The sequence below is a fragment of the Odontesthes bonariensis genome, chromosome 7, assembly GCF_027942865.1.
Source record: "Odontesthes bonariensis isolate fOdoBon6 chromosome 7, fOdoBon6.hap1, whole genome shotgun sequence".
NCBI lineage: Eukaryota > Metazoa > Chordata > Actinopteri > Atheriniformes > Atherinopsidae > Odontesthes > Odontesthes bonariensis.
In genome coordinates, this window is record NC_134512.1 from 32,396,468 (window position 1) to 32,421,109 (window position 24,642).

A 24,642-nucleotide genomic window follows, 5' to 3' on the forward strand; every position below is an offset into this window, starting at 1 on the left:
TCTACATATTATCTTAACTTTGCTGCAAAACTACTTTGAATCAAGAAGTTATTTAGTCATGAACACGCAGCTACTTTCCGTCTTCAAAGTATTTCCTTAAGGCCTCTGTGTTCAGCTTCACTATCTGACATGTGCACCGTCCTCTAGTTTCCCCACCTCCTCCAGTCTGCCCCCCCTTATTATCTGCCCCCACTGACATGAGAGCACATGAGAGTCGCTAGGCAATGTAGGAAGGATAAAAACAGCTGAGATGTTGACGTCTGACTTGCTTTCCGCCTGCTGTGAGCCGGTCAGAGCTTTGGTAATGAGAGCCTGGGGACCTGGCTGAACCTGCTGTGTATAAGACAGGGAGAAGGGGGAGTAATGTTCATAATGTTCCTCAATTACTTTATGCCGAGCGCTTCAGTAAATGCGGCTGCAATGGAACCAGCTGCGGCAATGTGGTTAAAGCCAAAATTCCAAAGATAAAAAGCTGGACACTTACTCCAAGTCATGTGGATCTAAATAACTTGATTACATGCAATTTGGTTGGAAATTTGCACCACTGATTGATATCAGATCGTCCATCCTGTGACCACAGCTTGTAGTTTTAGGACAATGATTGAAGTTTCTATTGAGCTAATTTCATTAAAGTTTTGCTTTTCTGTCAAGTAGCTATAAAAAAAAAAATTGCTTCTACAAGTGTAAGATGTTAAATTAACGTATATATATTTATTTATTAATCTCTTCTGCCCAAATTCTGTGGACAGAGAAACTAGCAAATGTTGACCGTGGACAAAGGAACACCTAAAAGTCAAACTAACTAACTAATTATCAGAATTTACAACCATTTATTGATTTTTTTTTTTTGGAAAACTGACATTTCAGGTCAAAAATGTTATTTTCGGCACACAAAGGGAAATATTTTCATATGCAATGTTGAGGGTCAGAAGTCCAACAACCAATAGGCTAACTGAGGCTAACCTGGGCATGTGCAGACCTGTGTGAACAGGTGAGTTTAGTCAAAAACAGAGACATATTGTGGAGAGAAGTAAGCTGATGATTAGCGGCGAGAACAACCCTCTCAACCCCTCTCTCCATCCTCCGTCTCCTGCCTCTCCCTCCTTCATCCTTCCACTCTAATCGCAGGGCTAATTGACTCAGCCAGATTTGGCAACAGGCTTATTAGTGTCATTTCACACAACAAGGAATGACCTATGCAGATGGTGCAGCGGTGACAGTCGAGATGGAGCAACCTTTAAAGCTTTGTTATCCAAAACCAATTTAAGCACAGACACCACTATAAAATGAGCTATAAGCAGCTCGTTCAGGTGGGTGTTTGGCAAAATGAGTGTTGGGTGTCTTCAGTTTGCTGTGGAAGATGATGAGATTGGTCTTATATCTGAGTGTGAACTTCCCCTGAACGCAGCAGGTAAACAAGGTGTGGGTGTCTGGCAACAGGAAGCTGGTGTTTGTGCGGGGTTTTATGTGATGATTAATCCTTCAGCCGTCACCTAAAACCTGTCTGCCGGGTGTGTGCGTGTCTGTGCGGCAGAGCTTACCGCTGTGCGCGCTGAACCAGCGGGGTGTGATGTGCAGGGGCAAGGTGTCAGCCAGCGACCCCCGGGACCCCAGGTACAGCACCCCGTCCGTGTGGTGCCCTCCGCCCCCAGTGTCCTGGTAGCCGGTCCCGTGGGGGGCCGCAGTAGTGCCCGCTGACCCCCCTCCGGCCCGATCCGAGTCCGTCCCTCTGGGGGTGTAGAAGCCGAAGGGCACGGCGGGGCTGTGATCGATGCCCATCCCGGCCACGGAGCTCACCGAGCGGCTCCGCAGGCCCATGGTGCCGCTCGGCCGGTAGTGACCAAAGTGGGCCGAGGGTGGCACCGCGCTGTCATCCGAAGACACGCCGGGAAAAGCACCCCGGGGCCGCCCTGCCGTGCTCTGCTTGCCCCCCATCCAAAGCGGGAGAAGGTGGGGGGGGGGGGGGGGGGGTTCTGGGGTGGAAACAGGAGGGGTCGAGAGAGCCCGAACAGGCTGTCGCCCCCCTCCCCTCTCTCCTGTCTGTCTCTCGGCCTGCCTGAGTGCGCGTCTCCGCGGGCTCGTCAGCTCTGGATCTCTGCTGCGCGGAACATGAGCCCCGACGTCCGGATTCACCCGCAGACCAAACCTCGACTCAACCAGAGGGGGGTGGTGGTGGTGGGTGGTGGGGGGGTGACGAGCTGAATGACGCCGAAATCCCAGCACGACCAGACAGATGCAGCTCCCCTCGCTGTCCCAGGTGCTCAGCACGGCTGTCTCACTGCAGGCGGGCCGCGGCAGCAACACGTTTCTCCCGCCCGGCCCGGATCACAGCAGCGCCGCAGCGTTGGCTCCGCCGCTCCCGACTCACCGGATCTCAGACATCGTGACAACTGTTGCTGCCGAAAGAAGACGGTCTGTCAAGGGAATAAATTACGCGTTGTTCTGCCCGGTCCGGTCCGGTGGGCTCCTACCAGCGGTCGCTGTTCCTTATTCCTCCCCCGGTGATCGGGGTCACAGTGTAGCCGCTCCCCTGCGCTCCGCTCCGGTGCGCTCCTCGCCGCTCCGCCGCTGCCGCTGCTGGCCAGACAGACAATGGACGCGCTCAGTGCGCACGCTCCGATCATAAACACAGACGGCACGGAGACGGCGAGGCGATAAGACTCCGGTTTAATTCCTCAGCATGGGATTGGCCTGGATTTTTCTGTGGGGGGTCTGATCTGCTCCATCATCATATATGGGGCATTTTAGCAAATGACAGGTGGCTGGATCTGAATTTGATTTAGCAGTTTTTAAACGTCTAATTTGTGAAAAGGGTAATAATTAAAACCCTATTTTTCAGTTGATAAGAAGCAAAATTTCTGATAAGACGAATAATGAAAAATCTTGACCTGACACGAAAACACATCTTCCAAATAAATCCAACACGTTTTTACTGTTTATTTAAACAAAGATAAAAAAAAATGTATCTTAATAAAGCAAGAATTGTTGGGTTAAATATACACATTCGACACCAATTTGGCTAATTTTCTTAAACATTTTGACTATAAAACTTCCACAGCTTCTTGACAGCTTCCATTTTCCGGTCTTTTCATCAAATTATTCCCTAATACTTATAATTTATTAATAAATAAGTTTATTATTAATGAACTCCCTGCAACATAAACCAGACATAAAGTCTCATTGAAACAATAATCCAAGTTATTTTACACCAGGTGTACCCAAAAGTGTAAACGTTTCTGAATATTTGTGTTTGAACTGTGTTTAAATCTGAACCAGGACGTGTTTGTTTCATTTTCTATGTCACCGTTGTCTTATTTACCGGAATATTTTAACTGGGTGTTGAACAAACTGACAAAATATTCCAGTTTATTTTGCAAAATTATGTTTATATGACTAACAACCAGTAACTATATTTCAGTTTTAGCTAAATGTGGATAAAACAGCCTCATTTCTACGTATGAGCTCTCTTTACTATTCAAATAGTTGACCTTGTGTTGGAATCTGACAGTTTCCCTTTCCTTTAGTTTCCTGTCCATCTTCCTCTTTCCGGAACTGGTCAGAAGTTCCCCCTGCCACCTTTTCCTAAGCTCTTTTACTCCAACTGGTGAAAAATATCATGGGTTTAAGGAGAGACGGTAGAAAAACATCTTTAAGGACTCATGAAAAGTCTATTACACTAAACTGTGATGTCTGTATGGAGGACTGAATCTGCCGTAATACAAAAATATAAGAATGGCTAAATAAATGGATTTATATGATGACAAATGCAACAAAAATTTAATGAAAAAAAGAATTCATGCCAAAATAATTATATACAATGTGAAAGAAAGAAAATGATCAGCTTTAGTTTCTCTGTTATGTTCCGTTTGCAATTTCTCCCCCCATGTATTTCAATATTTCCTTTCTCTGTTTTTATATTGCCGTATGCGTTTCTGTTTCATTATGCAAATGAGGGGGTGGTCTCTGCAGTTTAAAGCTGAAACATGTATTTCTTTAACATTCCATGTGATTATTTTGGCATGATTTGATATTCTATTTAATCTTGGTGGTATTTGTCATCATAAAATACTTTTTCTTTGTCATTTAATTTACATCGTATTTTATTTATTTCAGATTATTGCAGTTTCAGTCCTCAATTCGTGAAACCTGTCGTGGGTTTCAGGAAAGATGGTAGGAAAAAAATTATTTGACAACTACACTTAGAATAAGCTGCGACATCTGAAACTACAAATGTTCAATAAATATTATACAAAGTGTTATAGGCTCACATATATCATATTAGAGATAACATAGAATATTACTTTCAAAAGTTCGTATCAAAAGTTCGTAACTGAGAAAGGAAAAGAATTGAAAAAGTAAAACGCATCCTCCTGTCCTCACATCTGTTTGCATGAATCACAGTTCGTACGACTGGATGAAAATAATCGAACATCGAGTTGGAATTTTGGGACCGAATTTAAGGATTTTGTTGCAGTTTAGCTGTGGTGGAGAGGAGAAAACCCAACTGCAGATCATCAGACTGAAGGCAGATGGAAACTTTACTGGTTTTAATAAAAAAATATTAAATCAAACCGGATAGCCATGAACTAAACTGAGAAAACAAAAGCTAAAGACAAAAACAAACCAGATGGCCGAAAGACGAAATAAATGAGAACAGACAGCAATGGAGAGGATCTGACGAGGACTGAGATTAACCAAGGGGAACACAAACTGAGGGGAACAAATGAGGAAGTGATTGCAGCTGTGGCTGACAGAGTGAAGACAGGTGTGAAACAGAGGAATAACTGGGAGTAACGACCAGAACAAGAATCTAAAACACAACATAAAGAATAAGCTCAAACAAAATACCACAGAAGAAGATAGAAACCTGAACAACCAAGCAACCAAGAAATAGTGTTCAACAGTGTATAGTTCAAAGAAACTATAAGTAAGAACACAAAAGAGTCAAATAAAGAACTAAAAAAATAATTAAACCATAGAAAAGACCAGAAACTCAAAACACACAAAAACACAGAGTAACTATGAAGAAAAATCTAAATTCTAATTAAAACCAAAGACTAAATAACACAAATAAGAAAACAGAATAGAAAAAAAACAGAAAAACCAAGTAAAGAAAATACACAAACCCCAACATGTGATCCCATGTTAAAGGAGATAGTTAAAGAAAAATCAGAGCTCCTTAAATTCGTATTTTATAGAATTCGAACAGCTCTCATCTCAGCTGATTGTTTTAGAAAACCGCCTACATACTACGCACACGACATAGTACTACATTTATTGCTAGCACACAGTATGAAATCTAATAAGAAAGCCAATTAAAGTCGATTAGCATCTGGTCTTCTTGTTTAGTAGGTGAGTCCTCATCGGTAGAACCGTGGTAAGCTAGCTTCATCCCGCATAATGTGCGTTCGACTTTGTTGTCCAGTTGAGTGAAATACTGCCAAAAACAGTGCCGCAAAGATTAGTTTAAATAATCTCCTTTTTTTCCCAAATCAGAAACAACATCTGGGAACGTTTTGCATACTGCAAACTACAATTTGGCAAAATGAGAACGTACGAGTCAGAGATGGGGACACAAGTCGACTCGAGTTGCTGTTTTGATGACTTCTGACTTGACTTGACAAAAAATAAAAGACTTGAGACTCGACACGGACTTGGAAGTTAAAGACTCGGCACTTGACTTGACTTGAGAATGACTTGAGTGTTAAGCATCTAGCATAACTTCGAACTTTGTTCGTCATTTTAAGATCCATTCTGACCAGTAAGTGCTCGTCATATTAGCTAATATTATCCTGTTAGCTTAGTCGGTAGTTAGCTAACGTTAGCTTGATATGATGCGGGGTGGACAGGTTGGACACATTGGCCAATGATGTTTACTGACAGTTACTTATATCTTTGTGTTTTCACTTTATTAAGATCAGATTCTGCAGGTAAAATTGCAATAATAAGGTGACTTCACTTTGACTCGACTTGCCCAAGAAAAAATTACTTGGGACTCACTTGAGACCAGAAAGCTAAGACTTGAGACTTGCACATGTGTGACTTGGTCCCATCTCTGGTACGAGTACAGTACACGGTTCTGAAAATAGCCTCAGTCTCTGTTTTCTCGTCGGTGTGACTCGGTCTGCTCCTCACTCGTGGTCGGTTTGTGGTACTCAGTGGGTTTAACCTTTAGTCTTGTGCTCTGTTCTGGCTTTTTGCGATGTTTAGAAACTTCGTCCTCTCATAAGTCTGTTTTACCGCACCTGAACAACTCGCAGCTAGCCCAGCCCCGGTCACCACACCAGGAAATCCAGGAGACAGCTGACTCTATTTCCTCTGAAACTCGAAGAATAATTACTTACCTGGTTAACTGGACTCTGACCTCATTGACCTTCAGAGCCTGAAAATATGAACCTGCGTCTTGAAACTTTTGCTGAGTTTGACTATTCTGCCCACGTTTCGGAGGTCATGTTAGATTAACTTATGATGTTTTATAATTCCCTTCTTTTATGATATCTACCTTAATTTAATGTTTTGTGTTCAGTATATGTATCGTTTTAAATGCTGCTGACCTGAGCTGGACATTTAAGAGTGAGATTTTAAATCTCAAGAGTTGTTGTTTCCTGGTTAAATAAAGGTTAGATCAAATCAAAATAACCACTGACTTTACACAGCAAATACACATTTATCATATCTTTCCCACGAAAACTAATTTTAGAATAAAATAAAGGATTAAAGGAATAGTTGTAATTTTGCTTGACGAGAAGTCAAAAGAAAAAGTCGCAAGCTATTGTTTTTCTTTTAATGTTAGAAAGGAAACATAAGAAATTGTCACATTTAAGAAGCTTTTATCGTCCAAAAAGTTTGATCACCTGATGGATTTAAGAAATAATCGTGTCAGCTGTTATAAATACTGAATGATGAAATGAAACAATAGTTTATTCACCCAAAGTGAACTATAAATAAATAGCTGAGAAATACCCACAAAAATGTACAATAAATGTTTTTTTGAATGTTATTTAAAGTCATGAACTTTGTTTTTTATTTATAAATAATCTTCATTCATTTTGGACGATGTGACAGTGAAACGAATCAAACTATTAATAAACTGGTAAATCTTAAATTTAACCAGCTGAATTTGAACACTTGAAGGGATTTAACTTTAAAAAATATTAAAATTTAATATTTTTAATCCACCTCCTCATCTTCTTTACCCATGATCCTCCTGTGCTCCCTGATCTCAGCCCTCTAACCAGCCCCTGCACGCTGTTGTCAGGTTATGCACAGAAATTCCTACCATATGCTAAATTATTGGGATTACTGGTTAACGCGTTTGGTTTGGGATTATTCTGTCTAATCCTGTGTTTGTTTGTGTGTGTGTGTGTGTGTAATTAGTCTGGTTTTATTGGGTTTAGCTCTTTGTGTCTTCACTTTAACTCGCAGTCAGTCTCACGCAGTCGTCTCAGTCTTCCTACCCAATAAGGTAAACGATAGCGAGGTCCTTACTGTCATAACGGAGGTGATAATCTGTCCTGCTTTAACGACAGCAGGCCTATAAATGGTCCACTCTGCTGCTCAGGCATGTAAACACACTCACACACACACAGACTCACAAAACCAAACACACAATCAACTCAAGTGGTTCCACAATAAATTTAATAGCTCTGGGAAAAACAGTCAGGGGGCGAGGGCGGCTTTGTTGTGCTGTGATTCTTTTAGAATATTTGATTGAAAAAGAAAAGATAAAGTCTGCATGAAGTCAGCTGTGAAGATTTAAACTGAATGACACATGATAGATAGATAAAAGTGATGAATATTTTAAAAACTGGATTGAAAGACTGTCAGTGTGCTAAATAATACATTAAAATGTTTGATGAGAGTAGCTCGCTGGCTGTATAATTTATTTATCCTGCAGTTATAGCTCATACAAAACACCCCAAATAAGTGAAGTTATGGGCTACAGTAGGTGGAAAAACAGCTTAAATGTTTATGGAAGTACAACCTCAACTCCCAAAAAGTTGGGACTCTCAGTAAAATGTAAATAATGCAGAATAAACGAATATTTTATTCCCAATAGAACACTGAAAGCATCAAATGTTGATGAAATTCAGGCGTAAATTGGGATGGGGGCAACAAAAGCCTGGAAAAGTAAGCGGTACTGACAAGAAACAGCTGGAGGAACATGCTGCAAATGATTCGGTTCATTGGAAACAGGTCAGATTGGGTATAAAAAGAGCACCTTAGAGAGGCAGAGTCTCTCAGAAGTAAAAATGGTTCAGCAACCTGCAAAAAAAAAACTGTCTACAAAGTGTGGAGCAGCTTCAGAGTAATGTTGCTCAATGTAAAATTATGAAGACTTTGAATATCCCACCATCTACAGAACGTGATATCATCAAAAGGTTCAGAGAATCTGGAGACTTCTCTGTGACCTTCAGGCCCTCAAGCAGCGCTGCATTAAAAACAGACCTGATTCCGTCCTGGAAATCACTGCATGGGCTCAGGAACACTTCCAGAAATCACTGTCTGTGAGCACAGCTCATCGTAACGTCCACAAATGCAGGTTAAAGCTCTGTCATGCACAGAAGAAGCCACATATGAACATGATCAACACTTCAAAATGGACCGAAGCAAAGCAGAAAACTGTTCTGTGATCAGATGAGGCAAGATTTTTGCACATCTGGAAAGGCTCCATTAATGCTGAAAGGTACATACAAGTAAAGACTTTACATTTTTCAACGGGACAATACTAACCCACATGCTGCATCTGTTCCAACAGCACGGCTTCATAGTAGAAGAGTCCGGGTGCTGGACCGACCTGCCTGCAGTCCAGAACTTTCACCACCTGAAAACATTTGAAATACAACAAAGAAAGACCCAGGACTGCTGAGCAGCTGGAATCCTCTATCAGACAAGAATGGGACAACAGTCCTCTCCCAAAGGTCCAGCAGCTGGTCTCCTCAGTTCCAGATGTTTACAGACTGTAGTTAAAAGAAGAGGGGACGCTACACATAAGCTGATATTTTTCATGAAATAGAAATATGTTTCACTTTAAACATTTTGCATTTCCTTGTTCTATTATGAATAAAATATTGATTTATGAGATTCTATTTTAATAATTGGGGTCGTGCTGATTCTTTGGGGTAAAAATTACAGGCTGAAAAGCTGACGCTCTTCTTTTAAGTGCCGGCAGGAGGAATAAAACGAGTATCAGTCAGATACTAAACACAAAAATACTCCACTAACATTGAATTTGACGGATGAGGGTGAATTATCCCTTTATAATCAAACACATTCACGGGAGGTGCCAGTGCGGCGCTTCATCTGACAGACATGATTAAAAAAAAAGGTTGAGAGTCATCGTGTTTCGCGGGTTAACTCGAGTTCTTTCAGCTGATATCCAACTCAGAGCTTAAAACGCAGCTGACGTACACAAGGTGACCTTCAGATAAACACCGGCTGCAGCAACGTTTGATGCTGGGAGGATCCTCATAAGAAGGGATAAAACACACATTGTTAGGTTCAATCGCTGGTGGCGGAGGACTGGGCCTCATTTTCGAGGCGTTCCTACACTCGTCTGACTGATCTCCATCGAGCGTTTCCAGCTGTCATGCAGATGTTTCTCTCCCCGCTGACGGCTCCACATTGCCAAACATATCCGATATTCAGCTGTAGGCCGGGACGTCTCATCGTCTGCGACGTCCAACATCTGTCGGCAAAATCTGTCTCAAAATTGATCAACTTTAAGCTTGAACCAGCAGTGCGGTACAGATTTCTGAGCAGGTGTGGAGAAAAGTCTCTCATTTTCAGCCAATATCCAATAATTTGCACATAATAATTGCGCTTTTAAAACTCCTCTGACATGAGGTCAAACTGACCAGTTCGTACTCACTGCCTTCATTGGATGTGTCGGTTAGGTTTATTAGATTGAATAATTTATTGCTTCATGATTGGATTGAATTGGACTCCATCTAACTGGAATCTAACTTGTTTAATTACTCTTTAAAGTGCCTTGAAATAACTTTTAATTGGGAATTGGCGTCATAAATGAGCTGAATTAAGTTGGATTTAAGCGTGAACGATTGATTAGCGGACGTTTCAAACAGGCCAAGAGATCAGAACCAGGAACTACCACCTAAAAACAACACAATTTATAAATAAGTCATGTTTTCATCACTTTTTCCTCTTTTTACATAGTTCTCTTCATCTGTATCTTTCTGACTAATTCATGTCAATTTTATTATCTTGGCATTTATTTTCTGTCTCTTTATGACCATCTTGTGTGTCTTTTGTTTTTCTTCACTGTAATCATTAAGTCTGCCTTTGTGGCTGCATGTTTTCAATTTTGGGATAATTTCTTATTGCTTTGAAGCAATCTAATATCTCTCTGAGGTTTGATTGTTTGGTGGTTGTTTTTGTCACTTTGTGGTCATTTTGTTGGCATGAAAGCTTGGACTCAGTAAACACAGGTACTGGAATAATCTACAAATCAATAATAAAATAAACTGTTTGGAAACTGAGATACACAAGAGTTAAATACTATGTCGGGATTTGTTTACGTAGGGAGTGTTTTAGGACTCCACGTTTAGTCAGGAGCCCTATATGGAGGACTAAATCTGCCATAATACAAAAAAAAGAATATAAGAATGTCCAAATAAAAAGTTAATATGACAAATGCAACTAAAATTACATGAAAAATGAATTCATGCCAAAATAATTCTACACTATGTTAAAGAAATCTGCTTTAATTTTAAACAGCATTTATTTAAACTTGTGTTAATGTCGCTATTTATCTAATTTTCAATTAGAATATATTTAATTTCTTTCTTTGTTTATTTGTTTTTTCTGTATCTATTTCAGTCCTTTACATTGTTTTGATGTATTCATTCCCTCCAAATTATTTATTTTGATTTCATCAGACATTTTTTAATGACAATTTCGTAATTTATTTTATTTATAGATGTATTTAGTCCTCTGTTGTTTCCCCTTTGCATTTTTATTTCTCCAAGCCCATTTATTTATCTGTTTTCTTTGTCTATTTCCGCATCTCTTAATCATGGAAATGAAGGGTTTGTCTTGGCTTTTCAGAAAATTTCATATCTTTTAAATTCTGTATGAATATTTTGGCATTACTTAATCCATTATTTAATCTTAGTCATCATATAAATGTATTCATTGAGTCATTTATATACTTTTGTATTTATTTCTGATTATGGCAGTGTTAGTCCTCCGTAGCTTGACCTCAAAGCATTGAGGCAGAAAAACAGATTTTATTCGTGGATCCTCTCATGTGACTCACGTGGTCGGTCAGTTTTGACCCACAGGGATGCACCGCTGACACCATGTGGTGGAGCAGAGTACTGCACCACCACATATTTGGACCAGATTGAAGTCTGGATGTGAATTTATCTCAAATCTTTTCTGATTTGTTGAAGTTAATTTCCATTTTTATTTTAAACTCCTTGTTTGCTTTAAAAACACAAAATATTTGTTAAGTTTTAAGAGAAAGCAAAACCAGACGAGTTGATTATTTACTTGCATTTTATGCCACTTAAATTTTTCTGGAGCGCCACCTGGTGTTTGGAAACCTGTTTACATGTGTTTCTTTACAATCAGCAGCATTAAAAAACAGCTTTCAGGATTATTAAACACATTATAAGCTACAAATATGTGAAATTAGAAGCCTGGATTTGTCTCCTTTTATATTTTATTAACACGGAACTGCAAACTCGTCATGAGGAAGTTCCATAAAATGTTTGAAAAAGTTGCCTTACTGCCTAATTTTAGCCGTCAGTGTGAAATTTGGCTTTTTTTTTTTAAAACTTTTTATTTAATGATTACAGCACATTCATTCAAACACACAAGTCAAACAAGTGGAATTTGTAGTGGAATCGTTTATTAGATAAGTTAATTCCTTCAAATGAGTGATTGTTAAAACAGTCGTGGATGGATTATCAGACTCTAAATAAGACAAAACAACCACAAACATCAAGAATTAGCATTTCTTTGTTCAGCACATCTTCTCCTGCCGCTCTAAATATCTTTTGTGGTTGTTCTGAACGTTTTTCGGGTCACTTCTAGTCGTAATCCAGTGGTCATTTTATCAGTCCGCACACGTATGTGTTAATTTTCTGTCTCATTTTATTCATTTCCATCCCTCACTGATCCTTCTGTTACCGACCCGTTCAGTGATACCTTCATGTGTGAAGAATACTGTGAAATTCACCTTCTAGCTGAGCTTTAATCGAGAAAACGATACATAACTGTACAGATTTCCAAAGAAGACAAACCAAATATATGAAGTATGCAGCAGAAAATAACTTTGCCGGCTGATTTAATTCATGTTACGTTATTTTATTTTTAATAATTTTCTTGTGGAGCGTGAGATGGGAAAAATATTTTGTTTCATCAAAGCAGCAAAACATTCCTTTAATTTAAGTCCATTTCGTTACAGTTCGTGACCAATATTGAAGTCTGTTTGTTTCCAAAACTTTTAATTAAGATTAAAACGCTTATATTATTCGTACAAACTGGTTTTAGATTTTGATTCCATCCCAAAGAAAGAAAGGTGATCTTTAAAGTAGAAGTGGTAGAACTAGTAAAACTGAATGAAAATATCCAAACTGCAGGCAGATTTAGTCTTTCTGGTAAAAAAAAAACTCCAGGTCTGCCCTAAAAACCCATATTTATACAACAAGGCTGCAGTATTGGTTTAAAACACAGTTACAAATTTGTGAAAACCGGCTTTTTTTGTAAAAAAAACAACAACACACTGAGCACCAAAAACTACCACAACCTGTTTTATCTGGATAGTTAAACAGACGTGGAATAAAAGGCAGTGAAATGGCCGTTTTTACATTCAAAGAATAAAATCAAGGATTCGCAAATATGAATGATGGATTTAAACAACAGTAAGTAGTTTCACTTGATGTTTTTCACCACAATTAACGTCTTAATGGTGATTCTGTCGGACAGTTTTTGTTTAAAACACCAAAGTTTTGAGTATTTATCACGTTTCAGAACTTTTACATTTATTTTCTACATGGAAATCACAAAACCTTTCCAATCATGATAACAGCAACACTCATCTTTTTCTTGATTTAAATGCATTTCTAGCTTTTATCTTCAGAGATTCCTTGATATCCTAACAGACTTTACCTTTTAAAAGGAAGTTCCACTACAAATTTCACTCTGCCATGCACCTCTCGCCTCAGATGGAGTTCATAACTCTCCCTGCTGCAGGATCTTCTCAGGGTTCATCAGTTTCTTTGGGTCCAGGGCGTCTTTGAGACCCTGCATAACCTGGATGGCCAGAGGTCCCATCTCCTCACACAGCAGCGCTCTTTTTCCCAAACCCACCCCATGCTCCCCAGTGCATGTGCCGTCCATCGCCAGCGCTCGCCTGCAGAGGTCAAAATAAAGTCGTCAAATCTACGTTAATACGAGCAACTACATGCTATAATCACAACGTCCTGTTCAATTAAACTGTTTTAATTGATACTTCAGATTCAGAAAATATTAAATTGACCCTTTTTTACACAAAAGCCTGAATTAAAAACAGAAAACAGTCTTGTTTTACAGAGGATTTACAAAGGATCAGACCTGCAACTGGAGCAGGAAAAGGACTTCCAGAGGAGCAGGCGAGACAGACGGTGAGGTTTACCGAGGCTTTGGAGCGTGTGGCGAGAAAATCTCTCACGAAGTGCGTATCCAGGAAGTGGTTTGAGTGTGATTTATGAACATATATAAGTCTATACAGGCTGTGGGATACTCAGTAACATGTGAAAAGAGTCCAAACCCGATGTAAAAAATACTGTTTCCTAATTAAAATGAATAAAGTCAGAGCACAATCACTGGTCAGTGTTTAAAAATACATGTATGATTTCAGTCCATTTATTTAAACATGGACTTAAATCGTACTGACTAGTTTTTTTTTTAACTTTAATTGACCTCTATTATCATTACCCATCGTTAGATGAACAAATGAATCAATCAAATGAATGAATGAATGAATGAACGACAGAAATTAACCTATTTTTAACTAATTGGATGGAAAGCTTTAAGGCTTCATGAGGCTTGGTGCTGCCAGGCAGGATAAAGCAAACTATTAAAGGAGCCTTACAAGAACGAAACAAAAGAGGAAACAATCAAAAGCATCGAAAAGACACCAATGAACTGGCAAACAGCAAAGGAAAACCAGAAGAATATATACCGAGGGGGAAATTACAACAATGAACAGCAGGTGAGGGCCATCAGAGCCAGGTGTGAAACAGGATGTCCACGGCAACACTTCAAAATAAAACCAAATGTCAGGAACTACAGAACGAGAATCAAACTGCCGGCAAAGGAAGCCCGAAAAGCCAAAGGACAAAAACTCAGACCATGAATAAGTCTGGGAAATGGTTCCTACCGTGTCAGGCTGGAGTCGTGTTTGGTGGTGGAGACCGAGCACCCAATAATAACAAAGTTTATTGTGTCACCAATTAACTCAAACAGTGTCAATTAACCTATCAGAAGCTTCGAAAGCTCAGGCCAGAACCATCTGGAAGTCTCCATGTTGTTTAAAGACGCACTAAACTCAGTGTACGCGAACTTCTGACTTTGGTAATAAAAAAAATAATAATGTCTTTATTCTGGCATTTAACAAATACAGAAAGGAGAGCCTTACTGACCTCAAACAGAAAAGGTTTCCACGGATTTAATTACTTTTGTGTCTTTTTCTGAGGTGTGTGTGTAAACTTCTGGTTTAAAGTGTACAAACATTGTGTTAATGTGAACTTTGAGGATATATAATGTACATCTGACATCATTGGTGTCATTAACTTGTGTTTCTCTTTCCCAGCAGGTATCCCTGGCCTGGTGTTATGGTGCTTGTTGTCCCCTCTTTCCTCTCGAACCCTTGCCGGTTGAGGCAGACGGCCGCCCTTCCTAGTTCTGGTTGTGATGGTTTCTTCCTGTTAAAAGGGAGTTTTTTCTTCCCAAAGTCGCCTCTTGCACGCTCAGGACCGGGGAATTGGATCGAAGAGGAGTTTCTATGCAATCTGTTGGTTTCTTTAGCTAGGCTACTTTTTTTTAAACTGAATTGGACCAATTTAATTAACTGGATTTGATTGTATTACCTAGCCTGGGAATTCCCATGCTGCTTTGCGCGCGATTTCATTCTCACTGCAAAGTCAGCCTGGAAACCACCGCCCTTATTTTTGCCTGAGTTAGGGAACCAATCACAGAATGTGGGGGGGGGGGGGGGGGGGGGGGGGGGGCAGCAAGACGATGACGACGTCTAAGCGCGACACCGAAGCTTGTGTTAATCCAACATGGCAGCGGATACAACGTTACCGTTCAATGCAGCCTTTTAATGCCTCTTTTAAAAAAGAGCAACGTTTGGCGTTGAAAGATTTCATCGCCTTCTTCCTCGTCAAATTTCTGTCGCTCTACATACGTCATCTGGTATAAGTGATACAATTGGCTATAAATCGCGCGCAAAGCAGCATGGGAAGAACCAGACGCCATTTGATAGACATTCGTATCGCCCAATAAACGGCTCTAGGCATTCGTAAACCACGCCTCAAATACGAGAAAATGCACACCTAGTTCCCAGACCACCATCTCATCGAGATGTGGACGCGTCAGCCAGGCTATGTATTACCATTAATTGGATTCTAACTGGCTTTAATTGGGCTGTATCTTTGAAGTGTCTTGAGATGACATTTGTTGTAATTTGGCACGATGTAAATAAAATTCAAATGAATTGAATTGGAGTTACCTCGCCAGCCTCTCGGTGAACAGGTGGACCCTGTGCAGCTCGTCTGGGTCACTGGGATCCACCACCATCAGACAGTGGAAGTTACCGTCACCCACATGACCTGCGATGGGACCTGAAGGCAGAAAACATTCACACTCATCACAGTGGGGCTTCGTTTTCTTTCTGGCTTCCTGTTGATGAGCATCTGGTGTCTTTTTGTTTGCAAGCTTTTGTTTTGGGGCACCACTGAACAAAATGAAGTTCAACAACTGATACGACCAGTCGAAGGCTACATAAAAACAGATTCTCTCGGATCGAGTTTCTCACATTATTGATAACAATGTCATGGTTTGTGGAATTTTATGGAAGTAAGTTTGGATTTTCTTGTCTTGGTTTGTTTCAGCTTTCTATCTAGGTCTTGTGAATTATTTAATCATCTGTTTTTAGTACGATTTTTGCTGTCGTCTTCATATGTCTTTTTGTTGGTAGTCTCTCTTTGGTGCTTCTCCGGTCTTGTTCTTAGTTATTGATTTGTTATCAGCTTTATATATTGTGTCGTTTATATAACAGGGTAAACATGTAGATTTGGACTGTTCTGTTGTAACTTGTATTAAAGACGAAGGATTAAGGACTAAGAGATTGTTGAGTGCCATCAATGATCTGCAGTCAGTGAATATCAGTCCCAGGTAAACATATTGTATATAATATTGTTCCCTGACCTGTTAGCCTGCTCCCAATCAGGTCCTCCTTTGTCTCTACGATGATCTGAGGAAGTCGAGACAGTGGAACACACACATCTGTGGAGTACGCCTACACACACACACACACACACACACACACACACACACACACACACACAAAGAGGTTAGGTAAGTATTGGAAAGGCATCAAGTGCTTGTCTTTTACAATTTTCAGGGTTTAAATGCTTAACAGAGTGTGACACAGAAGTGCCTCAGAGAGCTAACGCTGTTTGTGTAGCTGTAACTTATCACACAAGTCCTCACCAGTAAAAGGCAACACATCCAACATAGTGCAACTAAAAGAAGTTCAGCTTTAATGGTTCTACATTTTTTTCCACAGCAGCAGTGAGTCATGATATAATACCGTTTTACCGGGTTGCTGTTAACTACACGTACATGTGTTTATCATGGCCACCTCGTGTATCCTACTTTCGTTTGGTGCGTCAGCTGTGCACTTCCTGAGAAAATCAACGTATGGACGCTGCAATATATAGGTGACCAGTAGGGGGTGTGTAAACTAACTTGTGATATTTTGTTTAGTCAATTTCTTACATACAAAAAGCCTCACATACCAAAAAAAATACAAAACAACGGCTGTGTTCGAAACCGCCTACTTCTCCCACTACTCCTACTACTCCTACTAACTTTAACTTTTTTTAAGTTCCCGGATGCATACTAGATTCGCCGAAATGTTGGGTATGCATCATGAGGTTACTACTCATACTCAAACTACCCAAGATGCAACGTAACTTGACGTCGCAGTTCGTCATTTCCTGTCAAAACGGCAGTTTCAAGCTAGCTACAACGAGGGTAGGTTCACTTCCTGTTTTCAAAACAAAAGCACCAATTGTATCGTAATGGCTTTCCCTATGATAAAAGGCAACGGGTATTTCATTTTGTGAAAATAACCGGAAGTGCGTTGCTCGCTGCGGCTAGCTTTAGTAGCGCCGAATTTGTGGGAACAAAATTGTAAATAGCCGGTATTTTGTCAGGTTTTCAACACGTTGGGGATCTAAACGACTACTTTCTCGCCTGAAAATGTTTCAAATGTTGCTAAAGTTTACAGAGTATAGAGCTTAAGCGAAACCAGCTTCAGGCCGGCTGATTTCGGCTTGGGCAGGAGCCAAGTGCACTGTGTATAAACGCTCTGCATACTGTCTGATCGAATGAGTATGCCGTTTTCAAGTATGTAGTAGGTGGTTTCGAACACAGCCAACCACTTTTTCTGTCGTGATCATAAGGTCAACCAAAAGCTAACCTCTTTTATTCACCCCATATTTTAGAGTGTTTCTATTATTTACATCCTGTAAATGTGAGTATGCGAGCAGTTATGCTGAGAATGGAGATGGTTGCTTACGTGAATGTGAGGTGAAACAGCAACTGTCTTATCAGTCTTACTCTCTAAATGATTTTTTTGGTCCCCTGATATGGCGTTAGATTTTTGTCAAATGTCGGGCGTGTAATAAAACATCCTCACACGCAGGTTATACTATTGTTATGCACTATTATTATGCATTATATTATGCACAGCTCATCCTACACAACTGACCTTGGTAGCAGGTACCAGAAGACCATCAAGGAAGCAACGTCAAAGTTTCCCGCTAACTCGGAAAAACCGAAGCGAATTACAGAATCCCTTAAAACTTTTATTCCGAAGGATTTACGACTGTATTTTGGGCTTCTGTGCGCACTTGGGAGCCAAAAGACAACATCCCATCTCGAAGATATGTCACTGACTTTATTTGAAATGTAAATTTTTGATTTAAATGTGAAAAAGGGTGGCTGTTGACAGCTGGGATAGGCTCCAGCCCCCCCCGCGAGCCTAAAATTGGATTAAGCAGGTATAGAAAATGGATTGATGGATGGATGGATGGATGGATGGATGGATGGATGGATGGATGGATGTTTCGAGGTCCACAAGTGATATTTTGTGAGAGCTGCTGGTACAGAAATGTTTATGTATAATTTTATTTATCTTTTTGTCTGAGGTATTTTATTTTCTGTTTTAAAATAAATTAATATTATGTGCCAAAAGATTCCCACCCCAAATCATAATATATGTTTAAAAAAAATGCCAGATTCACCAGCAGAAATCATTCTAGCAGCACAACATTATGTTTCAACAATATGTTTTCACAGAAAAAGAACATTAGAAAGTATCCAGAGTAACATATCCAGAGTTATTCAGCAGGCTGCCACTGGAGCGGTGCCATACTATAACTTTTATTACATCATTATAATTACTGATAATGGAATGGTCCTAAAGTTCATGTTTAGAGAGTGAAAACCAGTCTCCTGTGAGCATTTACCTCACCTGGTTCTACACGAGTAGGGAAGTGTTTGTGTTATTTATTGCTGCTGTTTGCTCAAAATATTGATTTAAATTAAATCCACTGAATGAAATATCTATGTCAAAGCACAGTAACTACAAACGGGGACTCAGAATAAAACTCATTCACTGGTTAAGTAGCTCAGTTTACCTCTGTATATAAATCTCTCCTGATTCTGCAAACACCTTCTTGATCTATTTTAGCTTTTAACAGTATAAGAGTGTACGAGAGGCCTCGTCTTGTTTACCTTGCAGCCCGGTCTGAGAGCCTGCGCAGCGTACCAGGCGTCATGACGAGCTTTCCACAACCGATTCCGTGTTTCCGCATCTCGAGCCCACTGAAAGTCTGAGCCTTCGTTACTCTGAGTGATTTCCTCTTCAGAAATACAGACAGACCAGAAGTGTTTTGATCAGAATACCGGTGATTTTGATAATACAGAATAATCTACATTAACTGGGTTGATTTGATCTGCTAATTCAGTCCCTGTTTCAACACTGCGGGGGGTGCGCACTCGCATAAAAGTCTGCCATACAACAAACACAAAAGCCACGTGAAAATGAGCGAAGAGAACGTTTGTGAAAGGAATTAATACTGCCTACGTTTCACTTAGAGGGAAACTTGTCGCAGAGCATTGCATGGCTAATTTCATGGCACAATTCAGATGCGCCTTGCTGGACTCGTGTTTTTTTGCCTTTTCCGAAAAATGCTTCATGTCACACACACCGACAGTGCTCCAACCAAAGCTAGCAGACAAGTAACCTACTGTACATGTACGAAGCTGTCAACACATTGTTTACTGTCTCAACATTGCTTTGCTCATCAAGCTAAGATATTTCATTAAATCACTCCCAGTTTCCCATTTTGCAAAGACTTCGTTCACAATCACTTAAACTTTGTAAGATAGCAACTATAAAGTAAAATCTTTACCTACCACAAACGTGAATCTGGATTAAACAGCCAATATCCTTCATCAAATCCGACATAGTTATCCGTTTTATCCAACAAGTTTGTAGGGGAATTTGGCGGCATTGAAGTTCCCACTGGCTAGATGGGCGGAGTAATATATTTCTTAAACCCTTTGAGTCCTTTCCATGTCCAGGGCAGATCATACACCTGCCCCAATAGCATCTATACAGGCGCGCTAAATGTAACATGATATTATGCTACGTAGGGGCCTACAGTGATTCTGATTGGTAGAATGTGCTCGAGAGTTCGGCGGGGCCGGGCTTAGCTGAGAGCAGCCAGGCATCTGCCCTGGCCAGTGGCCATAGATCTAACGTTAAGCAGCCACACTGGAGGTAGGCTATATTTCAGCGAAAATAAAAACAGATTCCACTCGCAAAGTCCGTCACAAGCCACAATATGGTGTAATACGGTTCCCACTGTGATTGAAGTTGAAATAAATATTTTATCTATAATTTATAATTATCTATATTTTATCTATAAAAGAAAGGTTGGGGTGTGGAAGGCGGGGCTCTGCCCATCCTGCCCAAATACAGCGGCCGCGGCTGTACTCAATGACTGGTTGAGTTGAGGTTTTACGAACACATTCAGACAAAAATAAATTATCAAAAGCAACAGATTCATGAATCAAGAAACCAACCATCTTCCTGTATGATACAAAGCAAAATTGTAACCATAACTCAGGGAAATCAGCAGTTAACTTATTACAGAGAAGAAACTGAATAAAACATGATGGGATCTTGGTGTCCAGCTTCCTTTTCTGTATTTCTCTGATTAAAACCAGTGAACGGAAAAGCACCAATTACAGTTACAGCTCTGTGTGTTCCAGTTCCTCGTTCCCTCCACTGCCTCGATTTATTAAACATCTTATCGGTCAAGTGGATTTGACTCCAGACTGTACACAAAGTATTTCCAGAGTGTAAAAATCCAGAGGTGCCCTTCAAGGCCTGTGAAGCTTTTACAGCCTTTTAACTTGCTGTCGGGTCTCTTAAATTTACCTTGTAAACTTAAACAGTTACTGTTAGCATGATGATGTCATTTTCATATGGTTATATACCCAGAGATATTGATTATTGACTCTTATTGACTGGATTCATAGGCTTAAAACCCTTAAAACTGTTAGATTTGACGACAATCACCGATGACATTTGTTGAATTCATCTCTCGACATCCTCTAATTTAAAAAAAACTCACAACCAGGAAAATATTCAAGGCCCTTTCAAATAAAATTCAACTATTTTTAATAGCTTTCAATGCCTCTTCTAGAGGAAGGTAAAATATCTGCTTCTTCAGACTTTTAAACACGAAATGCTGAATATCTTAAGCAGAAAAGGGTGTGAAGATCCTGGGAAACAAACAAATTTCGGCGTGCTCCCGTACCAGTTGTGCTGACTTGTTCTTCGAGGCTTCGTTCTGAGCCGTGGAACTCCAGGAACAGAGTCGGGCTCACGGGGTAGGACAGGGAGCTGAACCTGTTGCACGCATCGATCATCACATCATCCAAAAACTCTGGATAACACACGGCCACAAACAGGACAAACAGGAGGAGGGTGAGCGTGACGCAGCTAAACAGGTCGGTTTTGCGTTTTTTTCCCAGCTGTTATTATGGGATATTGATCTATTTACAAAGCTAACTTCAGAACATACCCCTCCATCCTGGATTCTATTATCTTTCGCTGCAGGAACCTATTATCTAAAAGGAATCAATAGAGTTTAATCTCTTGCTTGTTGGTTTCTCTTCCTCCTTCAGTCCTCTGTTCCAGTTTTATCTTACATGAGGCCTCAGGGCCAGTGTCCACATAATGTGAAAACACTGGCAGGGCACCACTTTTTTATTTCTATGACAACAATATAATGATATCGTACAGCCTACACCTTTACCGTTGTATTACTTACATTTTTTTGTCCAAATCATTCATTAAACATTATTTATTTCACCAGAACTAACAGGAGAGATCATATTTTCCAGCTTTAGCTTCTCTTCATTCATCTTCTCCTCACATACAAACCTTCAGACTTGAGCAGTTTTGCAATTTAGGGAATGACGAGGATAAAACAGTGAATTAAGACAAAAACATAAAGTTTTCCTTGTTCCTTCCTTACCGATGCGAGCAATGGGGACTCCAGCCTGTAGAATCTGCACGGTGCTGTCTACAGCTGCCTGGACGGAGGGAAAGGAGCAGACGGCAGACACCATAGCCTCTGGGATGCCGTACAGACGTAGCGTGGTCTTGGTGATGATCCCCAAGGTGCCCTCTGAACCCACAAACAGGTTTGTGAGGTTGTAGCCGGCTGCAGTCTTCCTGGAGACAGAAATAAAAAAAGTATGGAGGACTGAAACTGCCATAATCCGAAATAAATACCCAAATACAAAAATGGCTAAAAAGAAAATGTTGTTTATGTCATTAGAAATTCAACTAAAATTAAATTGAAAAAAATAATCTATGCATAAATAATCGTAAACATTTTTAAACTACGTTAATTTAATCTTGTGTTAATGTTGCCATCTATTTACTTTACCCCTCAGTTTTCTAATAAATCATTTTTATCAAAGGAATATATTTTATTTCTTTCTTTGTTCATTTGTTACTCCTGTATTTCTGAATAATTTTCCTTTACACTGTACTGATCTATTCATTCATTCTATTATCTAATTTAGGTTCCTTCATAACTGATTTATTTCTACAAGAGTATTTTTTATATAAATCAATCTCCCTAATCACATAAACTTTTTATTTTAACCTTTTAAAAAAAATAAAAAATCGATTCAGGATTATTACAGCTTCGGTCTTCCAAAGATAAGTGTTTTTCTGACGGCAGACGCATACCGGGGACGTCGGCCTTTCCCGGCCGTGTGAATGATGGTCCCGTCAGCCAACACCACCTCTAAGTTCATAACGTTTTCCCTCATAGTCCCGTAACGCACTGCGTTCGTACCGGACGCACTGGTGGCAGCCATGCCGCACAGAGAGGCATCAGCTCCAGGATCTGATACAAACCAAAACAAAGGAAAAACAACACATCACCAGAGTTTGACCAGTTATTTTCAGGTTTGGTGTAATTGTTGCTGGGCACAAAAAAGAGGCAGAAATTGAGCGAATAAAAGCTGTGCATTGAAACTGTGAAATACGGACTCTGGTTTATTCCTTTTTCCTGAATAAACTCCACTGCATTGGATTTTTGACTCTCTCCAGTGACAGTGATACATTTGTAACTGTGGTATTGAAAACATGACTGACCCACAGGGAACCAGAGGCCGGTGTCTCGCAGATAGGCATTAAGGGTTTTCCGGGTCACACCGGGCTCCACCGTCACATCAAAGTCCTCTGGGTGGAGATCCAGGATCTGGTCCATGTTCCTTAAACTGAAGCACACACCACCCTAAGGAAAGAAAACCAACATACAGGAACAGGGGTCGCGTTAACCATATATTTTCCGTTGTTGACCGTTTTTTTAAAACAGTGACGGAAAAATCTGAAGGCCATCAGTCATTTTGACAGATTGCAATTCACAGCCCTGACCACTTGGTGGCGAGTGAGCATATTAATTAGCTATTTTCTCTCTTGATGCATGACCTCGTTGGCTTCACTGTGTCCGAAGTTTCTTCAATAAGCCCAATAACGATGATGTTCAGCCTCCAGAACAACATAAAAACAGCCATGAGAAATCTGTCCGTTGTAAAAGTCCAAAACCTCATGACAACAGCCTCTGCAGCAATCCCACTCGAGACATTTGATTATGCACAAGCGGGCACGCAATTCATGTCCATGCGGACCAGGTGGAAGGTGTGAGACTGTGCGTTCAGGCCACAGCAGGTGAACTGTTCATATTTTGAGTGCAATTGTTTAATTTCATTGTTTATATGTAGCTACTGGGGCCACAGTCAGTAGTTTTGTCACTGCGGAGAAAAAGTTATACAGGCTATACATCTGCCTGATGTGTGATGGCACCGTGTGGATTCTCTGTTTAGCTTCTTCGGACTGAATATCAATTAAAAATGAATAAAAAATTAAATGCTATTGAATTTGTCATTATTATCATTTTTAAAATGAAAGCGAAGGGTAAAAATAGATTATGACGGGATTTTTATGACCCTGTCAGTCAAAATGACGGACAACAAAAAAGTCTAGAGCAACCTCTGGACAGGACCTCCTTGTTTTTTTATTTTCACTGTAAAATTGCATAAATTTAATATTCTTATACAAGTAAAGTAAAAATGTTATTTGTATGGGACCATTCGAGCTAAGTTTGAGACTTAAAAGTTTTCATGACCTCAGACACTAATCTGTCAGGGGCACAAACAAGGACATCGGCTTTCTCTTCATTAAGTTGGAAAAAGTTGTCAGCCAGCCATCTTTTAATAAAGTCTAAGCACCTATGAAAGATCTGTAGGTGGGAAACATCTTGGGGCTTATAAGAGATACAGCTGAATGTCATCTGCATAGCAGTGAAAGGAAATGTCCTTAAAAGTGCTCAACATGGAAGAGGGAGCAGATATAACAGAAACAATAAAGGTCCCAAAACAAAACCTTGTGGCACACCATAGGTAAGAGAGGTAGAGGAGGACCTGTAGGATGTTTCTGTGGGTAAAACCCAAAAAGCATGCACACACAATCCTGTTTATAGCTGTTATTTCAAAGAAAGTGTATATTTCTGCACAAATATCGACACGTAGACCCACCTTTACAGCACCGACCCCTCCCTCCAAGCCGGTCCCGGTGCCGAAGGGGATGATGGGAAGGTTGTGGTTGTGGCAGACCCTGGCCAGAGCGCTGACCTCCTCCACACAGCGTGGAAACACCACCACATCTGGGGGACAACATCTGGGGACAGCAGTGCAAAACACTCTTCATATGTATCTAATTTATTTAGTTGTTAAATCCTTAAT

The 24,642-nt window shown here is 40.2% G+C and overlaps 2 protein-coding genes across 2 annotated transcripts in view; both read right to left on the reverse strand.

Moving 5' to 3' along the window:
* Nucleotides 1-2,313, reverse strand: part of znrf1 (zinc and ring finger 1) — a 73,040-nt gene extending 70,727 nt beyond the window's left edge. The window contains exon 1 of the mRNA XM_075471108.1: nucleotides 1,542-2,313. Within this exon, the coding sequence (XP_075327223.1) occupies nucleotides 1,542-1,935 (394 nt within the window). The 5' untranslated portion in view covers nucleotides 1,936-2,313. The remainder of the gene's footprint in view (nucleotides 1-1,541) is intronic.
* Nucleotides 2,314-11,858: 9,545 nt separating this feature from the next.
* The window catches only part of ldhd (lactate dehydrogenase D), a 79,102-nt gene continuing 66,318 nt past the window's right edge, over nucleotides 11,859-24,642 (reverse strand). The window contains exons 3-11 of the mRNA XM_075470580.1: nucleotides 24,436-24,577; nucleotides 22,994-23,135; nucleotides 22,583-22,742; nucleotides 21,858-22,057; nucleotides 21,135-21,263; nucleotides 19,039-19,166; nucleotides 16,441-16,531; nucleotides 15,743-15,854; nucleotides 11,859-13,381 (exon numbers count right to left, since the gene is read on the reverse strand). Of these exons, the coding sequence (XP_075326695.1) occupies nucleotides 13,201-13,381; nucleotides 15,743-15,854; nucleotides 16,441-16,531; nucleotides 19,039-19,166; nucleotides 21,135-21,263; nucleotides 21,858-22,057; nucleotides 22,583-22,742; nucleotides 22,994-23,135; nucleotides 24,436-24,577 (1,285 nt within the window). The 3' untranslated portion in view covers nucleotides 11,859-13,200. The remainder of the gene's footprint in view (nucleotides 13,382-15,742; nucleotides 15,855-16,440; nucleotides 16,532-19,038; nucleotides 19,167-21,134; nucleotides 21,264-21,857; nucleotides 22,058-22,582; nucleotides 22,743-22,993; nucleotides 23,136-24,435; nucleotides 24,578-24,642) is intronic.